General features: G+C 40.4%; 1 protein-coding gene across 1 annotated transcript in view; it reads right to left on the bottom strand.

The window, feature by feature from the left end:
• Positions 1 to 5979: 5979 nt before the first annotated feature.
• Positions 5980 to 20026, bottom strand: part of LOC133114051 (integrin alpha-M-like) — an 82037-nt gene continuing 67990 nt past the window's right edge. The window contains exons 26-30 of the mRNA XM_061223248.1: positions 15906 to 15986; positions 11493 to 11603; positions 8741 to 8845; positions 8549 to 8659; positions 5980 to 6989 (exon numbers count right to left, since the gene is read on the bottom strand). Coding sequence (XP_061079232.1) covers positions 6882 to 6989; positions 8549 to 8659; positions 8741 to 8845; positions 11493 to 11603; positions 15906 to 15986 — 516 coding nt within the window. The 3' untranslated portion in view covers positions 5980 to 6881. The remainder of the gene's footprint in view (positions 6990 to 8548; positions 8660 to 8740; positions 8846 to 11492; positions 11604 to 15905; positions 15987 to 20026) is intronic.

Raw genomic sequence — 20026 nt, 5'->3', positions numbered from 1 at the left:
CCTTTTTTTGTCCTCCTTGCAGAACTCTGGCATGTACTTCAGGTCTAGCCACAACATTTCTATTGGATTGAGGTCTGGACTAGGCCAATCCAGAGTATGAATACTTTCTTTTAAGCCATTCCTTGGTAGTTTTGCTGGAATGCTTTGGGTCGTTGTCTTGTTGCATAACCCATTTTCTGCCCAGCTTCAACTCCCTGACTGATGGCAGGAGATTCTGATCAAGATTTTGTTAATAGGCCTGAGAATTCATGTTTCCCTGGATAATATGGAGTTGTCCAGGTCCGGAGGTAGAAAAGCAGCCCCTGACCTTCACATTTCCACCACCTCTCTCTCTTTTAATCATGACATTACATTATTGGCATTTGGCAGACGCTCTTATCCAGAGTGATGTACAGTTGATTAGACTAAGCAGGAGACAGTCCTCCCCTGGAGCAATGCAGGGTTAAGGGCCTTGCTCAAAGGCTACACCAGGATTAGAACCGCCAACCTTACGTGTCCCTGTCATTTACTTAACCACTACGCTACAGGCCACCCACCTAATCAGTGTTGCCCAACCCATTTCCTAAGGATGTCTCAATTGATTGGTCTGCTTAATTGATTAATTAAGCACCCAAATGTGTTTCACCTGAATCTGTTATCTACTTGACTTTACCAATGCAGCTGGGGGTTCACTTACTTTTGCACAAACACTAATTCCATGTTTCAAGTAGTTTTTTGCCTACTCGCAAAATTCCCTCTGTACAAGTACATGCAATTGATAAACATAATCCTGACATTTCATATATAAAAAACTGGTGAAGATAAAATAAGAAGATCATGGTAATCATGGTGCATAAACTCTAAACTGCTCAAGGAGTTCACATACTTTCAAGCAGCACTGTACATTGGGTCCACAGCAGTAAATCAGCCCTCTCTTCCCTTATCTAATGCTCACTCACATACTTGCAAGAAGAGGGAGCATAAGTATTCATGGAGCATTGTGCGAAATGAAATTTACATAGATGAAATCAGAATGTTTGTAAACGAAGGTCGCTAAGATATTTCCAGGTGGCCACTCAGCCATGGAACAAAGTAACGTTACTTCAACTGACTGAAGCGGAGCGGTGTAGAAACAGTTAGTTAGTTAACAAAGCAGAAATTGTGTTGTCTTTTGGACTGTAATGCCAAATGTAATCAGGCACAGTGGATTGGGCTTTTTCTGATTCTTGAAAGGGACGATCACCCTTTTTGATTACCGGAATGAAACATCACCCATTTTAATGTTGAATCCTATTGTGTTTTCATATGATATGAATAATTATAATCCAGTTGCCTTATTATTATCCAGTTGCCTTATTAAAATAATTTAGCCGCTCTACATAACATAATTATGATATTATATATTATTATTATTATTATTATTATTATCCATCCAACCATGCATCCATTATCCTGTAGGGGTCCTCGCACGGGGCTCCAAATTATGTAGGGTCCTCGCCCGGGCCGCCAAATAACGTAGGGATTTTACTCTCTACGAAACCGGGGCGCCAGTTAATGTTGTGTTGCAGTATAACTGCAAAAAGTAATCAGTCTCATAAAATTACTGTTATCAGAAATATCTAACCACAAATTTAGTATTTTAATGAATAATTAAAATAACCAATATTAATGATTAAACATACCGATAACCTGAAGGTTGGAAGTTCTTCGAAAGACTGCTTTAACTCGGCTCTCATGTCTATGCGATTCCAAAACGGACACCGGGGTTTAATAAAATATATTTATTAAACAAACATACAAACACATAACAGATAAACTAACGGAAATTTAGTTGGGTAAATTAGTAGGTTAAGTTAGGGCGTGTATGTGTGTGTGTGGGGCGCGCGAGCGCGCGTGTCGCTTGAACAAAGGAAAGGTGGGAGTAGCTAGCTTGAGTAAGCTAGAGTTCTGGGTGTGGTAATGAGTTAGAGTTAGCTGTGAGAAGGGACTACTTGCGTAGTTTTACTCTATATATGCGCAAAAGACGGCGAATCAATTCACGTACATATATATATAGCTAACCAAACACATTACAATGGTAGGATGGTAAATATTGATACACAGATTCACAAAAACAGTTGAGACTAAACTAAACACTGGCTATGCCTGAATGTTTGTTCTCTTACTGAGTCCATACGCATTGGATCCAAAAGACGTGCTGTCCTTATAGGAGCCGCGATGGTGCTGTGAATGCGTGTCCTGGAGAGATGCGCAGGCTGGGGCGTCTTAGCCGCGCGTTGTCGTCTGGTCCACTCGGTTGCTGTTGTTCTTTGGTGAGCTTTGCAGGGGTAAACTGATGTAGCGTTCCGGGTACACCAGTTTCCACTCGCTATAGGCCACAAAGTTACCGCAAGGTAACTGGGTGTGTCCGTAGGCCTGGTAGTGCGCTGTGCAGAATTCAGCCTCTGTCCGAGTCTCGGAGCAGATGAGCTGAAGCGAATGGCCAAAAAGGGTGCGTCGAAGAGAAGAAGCAGAAGAGAAGAAGCAGAAGAGAAATCCCGAGAACGTGTTTTGCTCTTATACGGGAAAGTTTATTGCTCCCTGCATTACGGGATTGGCTGAACCAAGTTAAACGTCATTCGTGGTGGACGTTGCAGAATTTTCCTGTGGGAATGTGGAAGTTGTAGTCCCTACAATCCTAACCCGCTTATCCTGAACAGGGTCGCAAGGGGGCTGGAGCCTATCCCAGCATACATTGGGCAAAAGGCAGGAACACACCTTGGACAGGTCGCCAGTCCATCGCAGGGCAGACACACCATTCACTCACACACTCATACCTATAGGAAATTTAGACTCTCCAATCAGCCTAACCTGCATGTCTTTGGACTGTGGAAGGAAACCGGAGTACCCGGAGGAAACCCACGCAACACGCAAACTCCACACAGAGAGGCGGCTGATGGGTATTTGAACCCAGGACCTCCTTGCTGTGAGGCGGCAGTGCTACCCACTGCACCACCTGTGCCGGGGGAAGTACAATTTCAACTGCTACCTGCACAACAAAGATAAGGACCAGGGCCTATTTGATCATCGGATTTATTATTATTATATATATTTTTTTAACGATGCAAGCCATGACAGGCAGCCAGGGGAGGGAAGTAAGCAGGGGGGTGACATGCGAGTGTTTGGGGAGATTGAAGACCAGATGAGCTGCTGCATTCTGGATAAGTTGGAGGGGTCTGATGGGGGACGTTGGGAGGCCAGCCAAAAGAGAGCTGCAGTAGTCCAGGCAGGACAAAATAATAGCAGGAATTCATATAATTTCAGTCTTACCTGGGTTGAGCTTTAGATGGTGGTTGTCCATCCAGCTCTGGATGTCACTCAGCCAAGCAGAGATACGGGCTGAAACCTGTGTGTCAGATAATGGGAATGAGATCAAGAGTTGGATATCGTCCGCATAGCAGTGATAGGATAGACCATGAGCAGTGATAACTGGGCCAAGGTAATGAGTGTAAAGAGACAAAAGAAGGGGGCCTAACACTGAGCCCTGGGGAACTCCTGTGGCAAGGGGCCGAGGTGTCGATACTGTACCAGCCCAGTTGCTGACAGGGAGGAGAGGGGGATGTAGTGATCCACAGTGGGGGGAGAGAGGCAGTGACAGTGGTGGCAAAGGAAGAGGCTGAGAGGGAGTTCAGGTTATAGCAGGCTGAGGAAGTGGGGGTGGGAGGAGGGAGGGGGAGGATGGAGAGAAAGGGGGAGGGAGAATGAGATGAAGTGGTGATCAGATGTATGCAGAGGGGTGTAGGATCCAACATTTCCCACAATCCCACAGGACAATTCCGCGACGTCCACCCCGCATGATGTCTAGCTCGGTTCAGCCAATCCCATAATGGCGGGAGCAATAAACTTTCCCGTATAAGAGCAAGACATGTTCTTGGGATCCCCCTCTCTTCTTCTTCTTCTTCTCCCTTCTTTCCATTCCTTCTTTTCAACGCACCCTTTTTGGCCATTTGCTTCAGCTCATCTGCTCCGAGACTCGGACAGAGGCTGAATGCTGCACAGCGGACTACCAGGCCTACGGACACACCTAGTTACCTCGCCCCAGTAACTTAGTGGCCTATAGCGAGTGGAAACTGGTGTACGCGGAACGCTACATCAGTTTACTCCTGCAAAGCTCACCAACAAACTTTTACACATGGAAAAAGAACCAGTGGACACATTTTTCCAGAACCAAACGGACCAGACGACAACGCACAGCCCACGGGAACATCCCAGCTCTGCGCATCTCTTCAGGACATCATTCACAGCACCATCGGCGCTTCTACAAGGACAGCACGTCTTTTGGATTCAGCAATGCGTATGGACTCAGTAAGACTCAACAACAAACATTCAGGCATAGCCAGTGTTTAGCTTAGTCTTGACTGATATTGTGAATGTGTTTTTCTATTTGTCTGTGTTACCGTTTGAATGTATTTTTGTACACATATACAGTGGACGCAATAATTATTTGATCCCTTGCTGATTTTGTAGGTTTGCCCACTTACAAAGAATGGAACTGTGTAGAATTTTAATCATAGGTACATTTCTAAGGACATCAGGGACAAAATTGTAGACCTGCACAAGGCTGGGATGGGCTACAAAAAAATAAGCAGCTTAGTGAGAAGTTAACAACTGTTGGAGCAATTATTAGAAAATGGAAGAAACACAAAGTCACCGCCAATCTCCCTCAGTCTGGGGCTCCACGCAGGATCTCGCCTCATGGGATATCAATGATCATGAGAAAGGTCAGGGATCAGCCCAGTACTACACAGGAGGAGCTTGTTAGGAGCAGTTGGGACCACAGTCATGAAGAGAACCATCAGTAACACACTACACCGTGAAGGATTAAAATCCTGCTGCGCGCGCAAGGTTCCTCTGCTGAAGAAGGCACATGTACAGGCCCGTCTGAAGTTTGCCAAAGAACACCTGGATGATCCAGAGGAGGCTTGGGAGAAGGTGATGTGGTCAGATGAAACCAAAATAGAGCTATTTGGCATCAACTCAATTCCCCGTGTTTGGAGGAAGAGAAATGCTGAGTACAACCCCAAGAACACCATCCCCACTGTGAAGCATGGAGGTGGAAACCTTATGCTTTGGGGGTGTTTCTCAGCTAAGGGGACAGGACGACTTCACCGTATCGAGGGGAGGATGAATGGGGCCATGTACCAGGAAATGTTGGGCGACAACCTCCTTCCCCCAGTGAGAGCACTGAAAATGGGTTGTGGATGGGTTTTCCAACATGACAATGACCCAAAGCATACGGCCAAGGTAACAAAGGAGTGGCTCAAAAAGAAGCATATTAAGGTCCTGGAGTGGCCTAGCCAGTCTCCAGACCTAAATCCCATCGAAAATCTGGAGGGAGCTGAAGCTTCCCTCCCAAGATCTGTGCAAACCTGGTGAAAAACTACAACAAAAGTTTGACCTCTGTGCTTGCCAACAAAAGTTTCTCCACCAAGTATTAAGTCCTATTGTTCTATGGATCAAATACTTATTTAATGTGAAAATATGATATTAAATTAATATGATGCTGTTATTGTGGATTATTTTGTGATATTCTGTCTCTCAATGTTAAAATGTACCTATGATTAAAATTCTACACAGTTCCATTCTTTGTAAGTGGGCAAACCTACAAAATCAGCAAGGGATCAAATAATTATTGCTCCCACTGTATATATATATTTTATATTTCAAATTCATTCAGTGTGACAAATATGCAATAATAGAGGAAATCAAAGAGGGGGTAAATACTTTAGCTCAAAATAAAATACACTATTATTTGTGGAGCAGCCATTTTTTTCTGTGTTATGGAAAAATTCTAACCCAACAAAGTTTTGAAGCATTAATAATAATTTGCACACACATCTTTGTACAGTAGATTAAATAACATGAAATACCTTTTAGATGAGAAACCCTACCACAAAATAAGATGTTACAAATCAATCAACTAACAAATCAATAATAAATCAATAATAATAATTGCAAAGGTATACTCAAAGCAGCTTTTAATACAAATATAAGTGAATGGTGTTTCAGTACAGTAGTTTGGGAAGGCAGAGTTGCAGAGTAAAACTGGGTCATGAACTGATATCCACACGCCGATACAGTAACAGCCTGAACTAATGTATATTACATTGTACAACAAACAGTATATACACTGCAGAAAATAGAAACAAATTGATATAATAAACTTAAATGCAGTCAATTACATATAATCTTAAGATTATATTTTCCTACGGTTCGTTTCTTACTGTCTTTTCTGAAATCAAGTTTATTTTTACAGGGTAGGTTTGTAGTTGACTGAGACTGGAATTTACATCTTAACCTGATCTTGCTCATATCAGTATCAAAAGAAACACTTAAAGCACTTTAAGTACACATGGCAAAATAAATGTGTGTGTTGCAAAGCATGGGCATCAACATTAAAGCATTTACAGATGTTTATGGAATGTGAAACATTAACCAAATGGTCATATCTATATTTTGCAGTTTTCCATTGCATTCTGTAGTTTGCTTTTAAACAAATTTTTTCCACATTTCAAACAAAATTTTAAAAATTAAAAAAACATCAGTGCCAATCCTTCATTACTTTTATATTTTAAAATAGTTTTTCATAATGGCATTTTTGATTCAATATTGCAATATTGATTCAAAATTCTTGCATTTTGTAATTGCTCCACTTTATGATATTTTTAAGTATACACTTTAAAAACATAATTTCCTAAAACACACATGTTCAGTATGCATTTAGTTACTAAAAATTAAGCATTTGTCGTTATAAAGCTTTAGTTACTCAGTCAGAGAACCAGTTATCACAAGCTAGAATAAAACTAGATGTTCATGGCAGCTGTCCAAAAGTTGTGCAGTGAAGCTGTGTAGGGGCCTGTGGTCTATTCAGGTTCTGCAGGGGCAGTTTCCCCCACACCTTCATCTGCCTCCCCATCTGCTTGTCCTGAATTCTCCAGCATTTGTTTATACTGACTTTTGAAAAATCCCGCCTGAGGGAGAGAGGCGGGTGGTGGTTAGTTCTAGGCAGACAGACTGTACAGAACTGAAGTACAGCACAGGGCAACAGACAATGATCACCAAAAGTGACTGAACATAAAGACACAAACATTGTAGTTCATTGTAATTCTTTAGATCAGGGCAAGCTAACAAGCTATTTTGTATGTTCATGGAAGGGAAGGTACAACACTAATTTCAGACTATGTGTAGATAGTGGTCAGGCTGTGACTGCAATATGCATATATCATATTTTTATATATATTATCTTTTTCCAAATTATGGATTTGTACCAGGTGGGTTGCTAATTTTCACTAGATGACTGGAGCACATCTCCAAGGAGAGGATGGACACTACAAGAGTGGTAGAATGAACAATGTAGCTGCTGTGTTTGCGTGCTATATACACTCAGTGATCACTTTATTAGGTAGACCTGTACAATAGCTTGGTAATACAAATATTTAATCAGCCAATCATGTGGCAGCAACTAAATGCATAAAACAGAAATGTTCAAGAGGTTCAGTTGTTATTCAGACCAAATTTCAGAATCGGGAAGAAATACGATTTAAGTGACAAACTTCTCTAGAGTTTGCAGGGAATGGTGCGAAAAACAAAAAACATCCAGTGAGCAGCAGTTCTGTGGGCAGAAATGCATTTTTAATGAGAGAGGTCAGAGGAGAAGAGCCAGACTGGTTGAAGCTGACAACCAGTCAAATAACCACACATTACAACAGTAGTATACAGAAGAGCACCTCTGAACACAACGTGTCAAACCTCTACAGATTGCAGCAGCAAAAGATTTAATAAGTCTAAAAAGTCTGATAAATACCTAATAAAGTGCTCACTGAGTGTACGTAACTGGATATTAATCATTCCTAGTCAGAAATTGTAATTTTACTCCCTTAGTTATAAAAAATAATAATAAACAAATTTAATGGCGAGCATGTTAGAATGTTATGAATGTTAGAATCTTGTGGAACCAGTGGCGGCTGGTGGTGATACTGAATGGAAGTGCTAAAACGAAATGTCTAATACCTATCAATAGCTCAAACTCCAGCATTGCATTTGAAGTTATGCCATTCGAATATATGCCATTTCATGAATGCACCTGACAATACCATGAGCACATATATTTTTCAGTATGGCTGGCATCAGTGAGTGGGAATTGAATCCATAACCTTGGCAGAGTTGATCAGTGGAGCTACATGCCTGCAATATAGGTCCCCAATATAGGCAATAAAACTATTAAACCAAGCCTTGCTATAGTGCATTAAAGAGAAATGTCCATAACTGAACTGTCAGTAATGTAGCCTACCTAAGCACAATTACACCGTTGTCTCATCAGTTTGCACAGCCACAGATTTTGCCTTTCATATTTCATCAGCCACATAAAAAGTGAACATACAGGCAAGCAGCTCATTTTGACTTGTTTCTGATGTGTAACCGGTGCGCCAGACAAGTGATCGGCTAACTGCCTATCTAAATACAGAGAACTGGTCAACCGAGTGTAGTCTATTTTATTTTACTTCCACAAAGTTACAGGGCAGATATTTACCTTGTATAACCCAGCTGAAAGCAAAGCGAGCAGTACCAGACCTCCCACAGCACCTCCTGTTATCTCCTTTGTAAAGTCAGCTTCAGTGTACACTTCTACAAGAGTACCAACCTATTGGAGAGATAACCAACATCATTGTAAGTGTTGCAATCTTGCTGCATTTTTGGTGAAAAAAAGTTTTAAATGCATCACCTTTGTGGATGGGAGGTTGTTTCCAGAACTTCCAAAATAAATAAACTGGTCTTGGTCATAATCCAAAACAGCTCCACTGTCCAACTGCAATGATGTGAGTTTTGTCTGAAAGACAAAGACAGGCCCATCACCCTTTCTTGTATTAAAATTAAAATTGTATTAAAATGAATAATAATAATAATAATAATAATAATAATAATATAAATAATAATAATATGTACTATGTATTTCTGCCTCAGGACTGTATAATAGGTATATAAACACCTGGAATCATCCATCCAGGGCACACACACTATTCACTCACCCACTCATACCCACAGGCAATTTAGACTCTCCAATCAGCATAACCTTCATGTCTTTGGACTGTGGGAGGAAACCGGAGTACCCGGAGGAAACCCACGCGAACATGGGGAGAACATGCAAACTTCACACAGAGAGGCCCCGGCTGACCCAGGACCTCCTTTCTGTGAGGTGGCAGTGCTACCCCCAGCACCATCCGTGCCGGCCAATTGGAATCATAAACAATCAAAATCTCATGTCTCATGGTGGACCAATCAAAAGCTGCCAACTACATTTTCACAGTAAATATAGTTGTAACATTAGAAGAATAAAGTAAACACAATCCCTAAGGTTCATTAGTAGGCCTACTATCCTATATCATGATCCATTTCATAGCCTATTGGCTAGCTAACTTTACAATTGGCTACTCTGACACATTATTGAACAGTTTGCTGATTCGGATAATGTGATCTTTTGAAAATAATTTTTCAGATTTTCAGATTTTTCTCCCAATTTGGTAGCCAAGTGTAACCTATCTAATCCAATTAGTGTTAACTGGGGGATACACCGGCCACACCCCATCCCTCGGCGGCCCGAAGGAGAACAACAGGCCTTCTTCAAGCTGGCCTTCTTCAAGCTGTTTCGTCTCATGCTTGTGACCGTGATTCCGAGGCGCTTGGGGTGCTGTTGTGCATGGCAATACGCTAACCCTGCCAAGTCCCTCCCTCTGGAGCGAGCCAATTATGCCGCTCCAAGAGAGCCGGCCAAACTTGGCTTTCGGCAGGACCGGGAGTCGCACCCCAGCCCTCGGTGTGCAACTGCAATGAACTGCAACCGCAAGTCCGCTGCATCTTAGCCTGTTGCACCACCGTGCACAGTGGACAGTGACTTCCTAAAAAGGAGGGCAGATCCCGGAACCAGACAGCAGACAATAACAGGCTTCGTAGTTAGTTACAGTTAGTGTAAGATATAGATATCCTCGATCAATTCATTAATTCTTAAAATCGGATTTTGTGCACTCGGAAATCGTAAAAGTTAAGCAATTGTAAAATAGAGTTAACGTTAATATAAGCCTTATCTAACGTTACCATTTTATGAATTTGAAATTCGGTTCGATTCATTAGCAGTCACAAACTGAATGGCTTGATGAAAGTAAAAGCATTGATGTTGTAAAGCCACTTCGCTTTTTAAGCTATAAGCGAACAGGAGAAATCACTGTATCCACTGTTTGTCTCTGTTGGATTCGGCGTTGAACAACGGAATATTATTGCATCCCTACCGATTGCATTTTTGTTTTAAGGCAGGTACTGTTGCCTATTCAATCCAAACATGTATTTACATTAATAATAATAAAATTGTCATTATTGAAAGAGTGGCGGCACGGATGGTGCAGTGGGTAGCACTGCCGCCTCACAGCAAGGAGGTCCTGGGTTCGAATCCCAGTCGGCTGAGGCCTCTCTGTGTGGAGTTTACATGTTCTCCCTGTGTTCGTGTGGCTTTCCTCTGGGTCCTTCCAAAGACATGCAGGTGAGGCTGATAGGAGAGTCTAAATTGCCTGTTGGTATGAAGGTACAAGTGTGTGAGTGAATGGTGTGTGTGCCCTGCGATGGACTGCCGACTAGGGTGTATTCCTGCCTTTCGCCCAATGGCTCCAGCCCCCCTGTGACCCTGTTCAGGATAAGCGGGTTAAAATCATGGATGGATGGATTGATGGATTATTGAAAGATGATTGCTGGGATTAATTATTGTGACTAATACAAAATCGAATAACTAATTTTTATTCAAAATACAGTGGTGTCATGTTCCAGTTTATTCTCCTTCGCCTGTTGCTAGCGTCTACACATACACCTTTGCCGGTCTCCCAATGCTTAAGAATAAAGCCATTTAACATATTAAAATGCACCAGAAGCCTCCAAATTGCATCATAAAAAAAGGCCAGGAGACATAATCTGAAGGCCTGATCACTCTGATAGCTGCACAGTTTGAGTTCTTTTGGAGAACTACACAGCTGTTGCAAGCACACAATTACTTTTCTTATACTATGGCTGTTGTCTTCTGTTTACACTTGTTTGTGTCCTGCAGTTCTATAAAACAATCTGCAGGGAGGTTGTTCCAAGCATGTTGGAGAACTTGCCACAGTTCTTCTGCAGAATTTGCTTGGCTCCTTGCTTTTGATCTCAGACAGCCTTGATCAAGTTTTTATGTAAAAAGTTGTCAATTGTTCACAGTAATATGTTACCTTTTTAAATTAAATACAAAAATGTCTCTGTAAAATGAAATCTTTTGTAAAATGAATATTTGGAAATCTCAAATGTGTTCTTTTATACTAACACACACAAAATAAATAATCATATATATAATAAAGTCTAGGGTGCCTAAGACTTCTACACAGTACTGTATACCAGTCTCATAGCCCTGCTAAATGTGACTGGTATGTAAATGTAAAGAAGATTAAAAAAACTTTTTACAGTACCTGTTCAATCCAATCCGAGTTAACCTCACCAGAGATGTTGTAAGTGTATTTATGGTCCTTCCGCAAGTGCATATTGCACCTTATCACTCGACATAATGACACTTTGCAGTCCTGAAAGAAAGGAGAAGCTGCTGAAACACCACCATTACAGTTACATGGGAGAGTGAACTAATGCAGGGACAACCTCGTTCAAATTACAAAGCAGTTTCAGAGTAAGAATGAAAACGTTCTGGTCACAGGTGAAACCTTCTCTGAGTGAAGAGACCATCTCTCCACCTGACATATTCCATATGTAGCTACGGAGAAGGATCCCAATGGTCCTTATACATGGATAATCTTTAAGACATACCGGCTGTGCTGACCACACCCTGATTCATGTTCTATAAATCATCCGAGTTGGTGTGGAATCACTGAAACTTAAATCATTTTCAGTTAATGTTCACATCAACCATTAGTAAATTAGGGAAAAATGTGATCTAAGTGACTTTGACCATTGAATGATTGTTTCTCTAGTATCTCTGGTTTGCAGAGAATGGTGCAAAAAACTAAAAACATCCAGTGAGCAGCAGTTCTGCGGGCAGAGGAGGTCAGAGGAGGTCAGAGGAGAATGGCCAGACTGGTCAAAGCTGACAGGAAGGTGACAGTAAAACAAATAATCACACATTACAATAGTGGTATGCAGAAGAGAATCTCTGACCTCCACGTGGATAGGCTTTAGCAGCAGAAGACTTACTAAGTCAAAAACAAAGTCTAATAAATACCTAATAAAGTGCTCACTAAGTGTAGTTTATTATATGTGTTGTTTTCATATGCTTCTTTCTGCATTTTTATCAAGGGTGCCAATAATTGTAGTATTATATGAAGATATAGACACAATCCAATTAAAAGCATTTTTAAAATTTTTATTAAGAATACCATTATTTACAAGAATAATTTTCAAGAAATTAGTTCCCTGTTAATCCAGGTAGTTCCTGTGCAACATTAGTAAACGTTGAGCAACCGTGAGAGATTTTAATGTTTATTCATACATTCCCGTTGTGCCACTCACCAGTTCTAACACTGTTTTTCCAATGACTCACTAGCACACAACCTGCAGTTCTGACACTTAACTAACCTAACTTACTAATCAGCCAACTTCTAAGCTATGAGGATCCCAGTTTGACCGCTTTGCAGCTCACTGGGCTGCACTTTATGCTTATAGGAGCACTGTCATGCTTGTTTCAATTGAGATTATTTTTATTAAATGCTTAAATTCTGTGAGTCACCGTTAATGTAGCCATTTCCTTAATATGGGCCAAAACATACAGTACTGTGCAAAAGCTTTAGGCAGGTGTGAAAAAATGCTGTAAAAGTTTATTTTTATCAATTAACAAAATGCATGAACAGAAGAAGTGAATGAACAGAAATCTAAATCAAATCAATATTTGGTGTGACCACCCTTTGCCTTCATAACAGCATCAATTCTTCTAGGTATACTTGCACACAGTTTTTGAAGGAACTCGGCAGGTAGGTTGTTCCGAACATTTTGGAGAACTAGCCACAGTTCTTCTGTGGATTTAGGCAGCCTCAAATTATTCTGTCTCTTCATGTAATCCCAGACAGACTCGATGATGTTGAGATCAGGGCTCTGTGGGTGCCATACTGGACTCCTTGTTCTTCTTTAGGCTGAAGATAGTTCTTAATGACATTGGCTGTATGTTTGGGGTCGTCCTGCTGCAGAATAAATTTGGGGGGCCAATCAGATGCCTCCCTGATGGTATTGCATGATGGATGAGTATCTGCCTGTACTTTTCAGCATTGAGGAGACCATTCATTTTGACCAAATCCCCAACTCCATTTGCAGAAATGCAGCCCCAAACTTGCAAGGAACCTCCACCATGCTTCACTGTTGCCTGCAGACACTCAGCCCTTCAGCGAACAAACCTTCTGCTAAATGCCAAATATTAAAATTTCTTACTCATCAGTCCAGAGAACCTGTTGCCATTTTTCTGCACCCCAGTTCCTGTGTTGTCGTGCATAGTTGAGTCGCTTGGCCTTGTTTCCATGTCAGAGGTATGGCTTTTTGGCCGCAATTCTTCCATGAAGACCACTTCTGACCAGACTTCTCCGCACAGTAGATGGGTGTACCTGGGTCCCACTGGTTTCTGCCAATTCTAAGGTGATGGCACTGCTGGACATCTTCCAATTGTGAAGGGAAGTAAGCATGATGTGCCTTTCATCTGCAGCACTAAGTTTCCTTAGCCGACCACTGCGTCTACGGTCCTCAACCTTGCCCGTTTCTTTGTGCTTCTTCAACAGAGCAGGGACAGCACATCTGGAACCCCTGTCTGCATTGGAATTTCTGCCTGGGAAAGACCCTGCTGATGCAGCATAACTGTCTTGTTGCTGTGCTCAGTCTTGCCATGGTGTATGACTTCTGACATTAAACTGTCTTCAGCAACCTCACCTTGGAAGCAGAGTTTGGCTATTTGTCATCCAGTTTTAACCCTCCTACACAGCTGTTTCTGGTTCAGTTAATAATTGTGTTTCAACCCACATATTAAATTGATTATCATTAGCTCCTGTTTGGTATAATTGGTTAATCACACACCTGACTATATGCCAACAAAATTTTCTGTTCACTAGTTACTTGATCAAAATAAACTATTAACATGTCTATTTTTGAAAGCATTCTAACTTTACAGGATTTTTTCACACCTGCCTAAAACTTTTGCACAGTACTATATAAGGGCATCGTCTGGTCATGTTTGGCTCCACCCTTGAATGCGGAGACTGGTTTATGGGCGGGCACTTTCTGACTCTGACTTTGCCAAGTTAGAAGACAAGCTTTTCGAGTGAGAGAGACAGACAGCAGAGGCCAAGGCATCCGAAGCTAACAGAGCAGAGAAGTGGGAACAGAAATTGGTGTCAGTGTGGGAACAGTGAACCCATGCCTAGCGAGACGGAGATCCTTTGCTGCCACGAATGGAATAGAGGGCAACAGCTGAGTTTGCATCACTGCCAATAATAACTTTGAACCCTTGCTACATCCTGCAGTGACTACATTTACATGCACACAATACACAGTACATTTCCTGGAAAATTCCCTTGAATCAGAATATGCCATATTTGAAATAAGGACTGATTTGAGGTATTTATTGTTTACATGACCCATATCTTATTCAGGATTATTTGGAATAATATCAGAATTTAAGTGTGTAAACATATCCTGTGAATAGCACACAGTAGTTATACAATATAAGGATGTTAACACTGAATCAGTGTTATGTTCCTGAGTTTGTCTATTAGTTTATGATTGTTTATTATTGTTATTCTTGTAGCTTATTATTTTTCATATCTTGTCTGATTTTCAGTTTAATTCCTACAGTACTATTCATTGCATTTGTCATCCCCTGTCATGTCTGTGTCGGTATGTTTTCGAGCCCGAGTCACTCCCCTGTCTGCGTGCTTCACTATTCGGGGGGTTTTTGTAGTTTATGCGTTTCAACCTTTCTTCCATTGTTGCATTCCTTACTTCTGGCTTCTTTCGCTAGTTAATGTTGTGTAGCACTATTCTTACTAACAATTACTAATATTATTTATTAATTATTGTATAGTACTAACTATATTAATACAATTACTGTCTGTCTAACTAATAAACTAACATTCACTTAATTTGTGTAGTTTAGATTTAATCACGTAACATTATCTACTATTTTCCATGCTGTTCTATAGCTCCGCCTTCCTTAGTTTCAGCTTAGTGTTCGCACCTGTTTCTTACTTTCAATACGTCTCCAACTCTACGCAAATGTCCACTCCCTAATCTGGAGGCATATGTTTCACGTGTTGGTCTTTGTGTACCCAGTTCGCGTTTTCGTTTCCCTGTTGTTCTTGTATTATTGCCCGTCATGTTCCTCACCTGTTGTTTAATTGTTTAGCCCTCCTCACTCCCGTGCCCCGCCTAGTATGTCACTTCCCTTCATGTATTTAAACCCCAGTCTTTGATAGAACCCTTGTCAGACCGTTGATCATCATTGCAGTTGCCGATTCCTAGTACGCCTGTTTTGCATGAGATTCTGGGGACACACCTTTGCCCGACCTCCAGTTTGCCTTTGCCCTTTTGTTTTGTTGAGTCTTGGTTTTTGACATTCGTTTTATATATTCGACTTCCCGCCTGCCTTATCCTGTTGCACCTCTGCACTTCTGCTTTTTGGATTTTGAGCTTGGACTGTTTATTTATTATTCTTTTGGCTACTCGATTTGGAACTGTTGTGTGTTGGATCTCCTGGCTTTGACTTCTGGATTGTAATAAACCACATTTCTGATTATCCCTTGGTCTGCGCTTGGGTCTCTGACCATACATAACAATCTGTTCTGAAATACTTGTGAGGGAAAAAAAGGAAAATAGCATTGGAAAGAGAGAAGGATGTTCACCACAGTGGGATCTTTCTTCAGCTTCTCTATGAAATTGGTCACATTAGGTTTCTCATCTTGTTTTGTAAGGCAACCTGGAATCTGTGAAAGACAATCAGTGTGAACATATTATCGCAAACATAAACAGTTATCAGTGTTAAATCCATATTAACAAAGCTTACCTTAGTCCATGTGGACCATACTCTATATTATCAGAGTTGATTTTATTCTGAGCAATTCATAACTCACTTCAACTAACTTAAGCATAGTGAACACAGGCCCTAACAGTTGATTTTGACTCACCCAAACAATGTTTTGTCTATGTCTCTGATCGATTTATTCTAATCTTTTTCCACTTCATGATGGTATGCTTTACTGGCATTGATACTTTGTCCCTCATGGTGAGAGTCGACAGACTCCAAATTTCACACAAAGAACTCTCAACCTTTTGTTAGCTTGTTTGTAAGTGTTTTGACAGTAGTACAATTTCTGTTATTTTGGCTCTGTGCTCATTGGATTTGAAATGATACAACAAAATTATAATGGTTAAAGTCAGACTGTCACCTTTAATTTACATCCATATATCGTGATCCGTGTAGGAATTGCATCCCTTTTTATACTGTACATAGTCCCTCCATTTTAGGGGACCAGAAGTAATTGGACAATTGGCTTCTCAGTTGTTTCTGATTAATTTGTTGTATTCAATTACATTCTTAGTGCAGGTGTCTTGCAGTATCTAGTCTTGATTCGAGGCTTTTGATTGCCTTTGGAGTCTGTTATTGACATTTGTCAACATGAGAACAACAGTTGTGGCAATGACAGTCAAGGAAGCAATTATGAAGCTGAGGGGAAAAAAAGACAAAAGCCAACAATAGGCTTCCAAAATCCGTTCAACCTTTTTTGCCGGAACTATACCCAAGCAAATGCCGTCTTGAAATACTTGCTTTTTGTGTAAATGCATTGCTAGGTCAGTTCAATACTGAGCTAATGTAAAACATGGCACACTTCTTGTACAGTATTCCTATCCTTTCCAACAAGGTATAATTAAGCGTTATGAAACGGGAACCCATGATATATCGTGGATATTGGCACAGCTAGCGGGGTGGTTAGGCACGACGCGAAGCAGAGTTCCATAACGCTTTTATACAATGGTTACCACATTTATCTTTCAAATTTTCACAAAAGAGAACACAAACTTTTAATGTATTTTTAATGGAACTATGTTTTATGCTAAATGTATTTTTCTGCTGCACAGTAGTTTATTGGTTGCTAAGCAACGCTATTTAGAACGTTAGCCAACAATAATGTTTCTTCACTCCACTATTTAAGCAACGGTACTAACTTTACTACCAATAATGTATCCCCACTGCACTAACGTTAGCTAGCTTGCATGTTTGTTACACCAGACGACACTGACACACAAGTTGTTTGTCCTGTCTTATCTGGACACTGCCATATAACGTGTAGTTACTGAAATAACTCATAGCGTCCTTATGAATCATTTACTTCGCCGGGGTTTGGTGGTCTTGCTGGTATTTCGATCCAAGGATGTTGGCATAGTTTTATTTTTTTAGTTCCTACTCCTTTCTAAATCCCCAAGAAGGTCAAAGGACACCTTAAAATCACTCATTTTGATTTACTTTGGTAGGCTATGATGATGATAATGTTAAGTTACGTTCATTTCGGTTAGAAAGTAGATAACGGTGGGTGTCTCGGTGGCGCAGCCTGTAGAGCACTGACCGCATGCTCATTGTTCGGATCCGACCGTCTGACATTTGTCGCATGTCTTCCCCTCTCTCTCGCTCCCATTCTTCCTGTCTCTCTATACTGCATACTGTCCAATAAAGCTGAAAAAGGCCTAAAAAATATCTTTTAAAAAAAGAAAGTAGATAACGGTGATCTACAATACAAAGATTGGTGAACATTCCATTTACCCGTGCATGGATATTGGCATGGCTGGAATGCAAACTGACCAATAGAGACAATAGACCGGACCTAAGTCCGTTATATAAGATGTGCGTAATTACAGGAGTTAGGCTTGAAATAGATGTAAGGCTGTAATTGTACTGGCTAACAAGGCTCTGGTTAACCTAATTTTGAAATAAAGTTCCATTTTTAATATGATGTAGATTTGGTAGACAGTATTACGTTAAGTAATCCTTTACAGAGAGCTTTTTTAACACTTTGGAGAGCTTTATAAAAACATACTCTCATTTATGTGAATTCGACACACATGAAGGTTAATTTCCTTTACATTGAAACATCTGTTTTAATAAGAAAAATAAGCTTTTCTGATCATTCATGTCTGGACAAAAAGATATGCAGATGTTTTGTATTTCGATAGATTTGGGGACACTTGAGGACATCTGGTTGCAGTTTTGGGAAAACTCATGTGGAATTTGAATGCCGGTTGATATCTTTACCATATTTGTACACAAGTTGACATCAAGTTTGCGCACAAATATAACATAGTTCTTAAGTATAAAAACTTTGTCATTCTTTTGTATTTTAGTGTAACTTCTGTGTACAAAGTATGTACGTGCTCTGACAAATTTATTCTGTCTCAAGTCTCTGAATGGTATAAATCCTCTCTTTGATTTAAGTCTTCAACCATGTGTGTGCAGTAAATAGTTTTTGAGATATTGACACGTTTATAGGACAAGTACAAAATAGGTGGAAATAATACTAATTCTGTCATTCAGCTATAAATCCCTTATGCGTCACAATAAGAAAATATGAAACAAATGTAAAAATATAGTCCGGTCGCATTTCCTGTTGGTCCTCCACAGCTGATACTGGTGTATCAGCTGTAGCTTCGCAAATTAAGTGGTGACGAAAATAACATTAAATGTTAATTGACCGTTCGTAAGTCCCGCCCACTCAAGCGACCTCTGTCAAAACATTCCTTCCAGATTGGGCAAATGTAAACTCACCATGTTCTGAACAGGATACTGGGAAGTGGCCGCTTCCACCAGAAGTTAACATCAGTACAATGGTAGTTTTTCTCCTGACAAATGTAGTTTATTGTTGCTTATTGACTATCCAAGACACTAAAACACTTTGATTGATGTGAATTGGAGCAATATTGACAAATAACTGCACAACGTCCCTTTGTTCAGAAGACTGTATTTTCTATTTTATTCACTGTTATGCAGGTTGATCTGTATAAGCCTGCCCATTTTATAGTCTCTCGCAAGCAACAGCTTCCCACCACAATGTCACAGTGGATCACCATTATCATTTCCAAGTTTTTATGAAAATGGAAGGACTTTACGGCCACACAAAAAGCTGACAAGGAAGAATTTTTTTAATTATTCTTCATGAAAGTACATAGTGAGCTAACTTGGTGTTAGGAACATGGTTAGTTTATGTTACCCATATCATTAAGTCAGCTACCACAAGAAATAATAGTTTGTTGCTGGAGACCAGATACCATTCAAGCCGACAGCAAGCCTTACATTACACTGTTGAACTCTTCATTCTGCGGTGGGAATTTTTTTCATTACTTTTAGAATTCTTTTGTCGGAAGTGAAATAAGTCGGATGTCGCCCAGCACAGGGGATGTGTTTTGACCACAAGACGCTGTCTTTCTAAAAGTGGATACACTCTTAGAAAGCCATTAAAGGTGGCATGCATTCAACTATATGATATTTTAGCTTTCAAAAAATAAGTAAATTATCCCATCTACTCGCCAGTTTATTTTGTAAGTGGCCGCTTCCTTGTGTCCTGTTCGGAACACAGTGAGTCTAAGTTAGGCTGCAGCCTACATGACAAAAAATATTTAGGCTACAATACCAATACTCAATTATTATAGAAATTATATGGATTGCATATAATTATATGGATTGCAACACACTGAATGCAATACCCTCCTCCTTCCATGGCTTTTCCTAAATATGTGTTAAAAAAAGTGAAAAAATTCAATAAAGTTTTTGGCATTTTCGGGAGCAAATGGCTATGCTATGGTGTGATACCATTTCTTCAAGCTATATCCTGGCAAATCCTGAGCTATATTGGGGTATAGGGTTATAAGTTAGTCTGTGTATGTCAAAACGGCTCTTTTAGCTTTAGGTAGCTAGTTGGCTCAGGCTGCCTAGTTATATTGTGTAATTGTAGCCTACTTAGCACATTCCAGAAATATG

This window comes from Conger conger, chromosome 2, assembly GCF_963514075.1.
Source record: "Conger conger chromosome 2, fConCon1.1, whole genome shotgun sequence".
Taxonomy (NCBI): Eukaryota; Metazoa; Chordata; class Actinopteri; order Anguilliformes; family Congridae; genus Conger; species Conger conger.
Note: the sequence above shows the minus strand (reverse complement) of the source record. Positions and strands in the feature narration are given on the sequence as shown.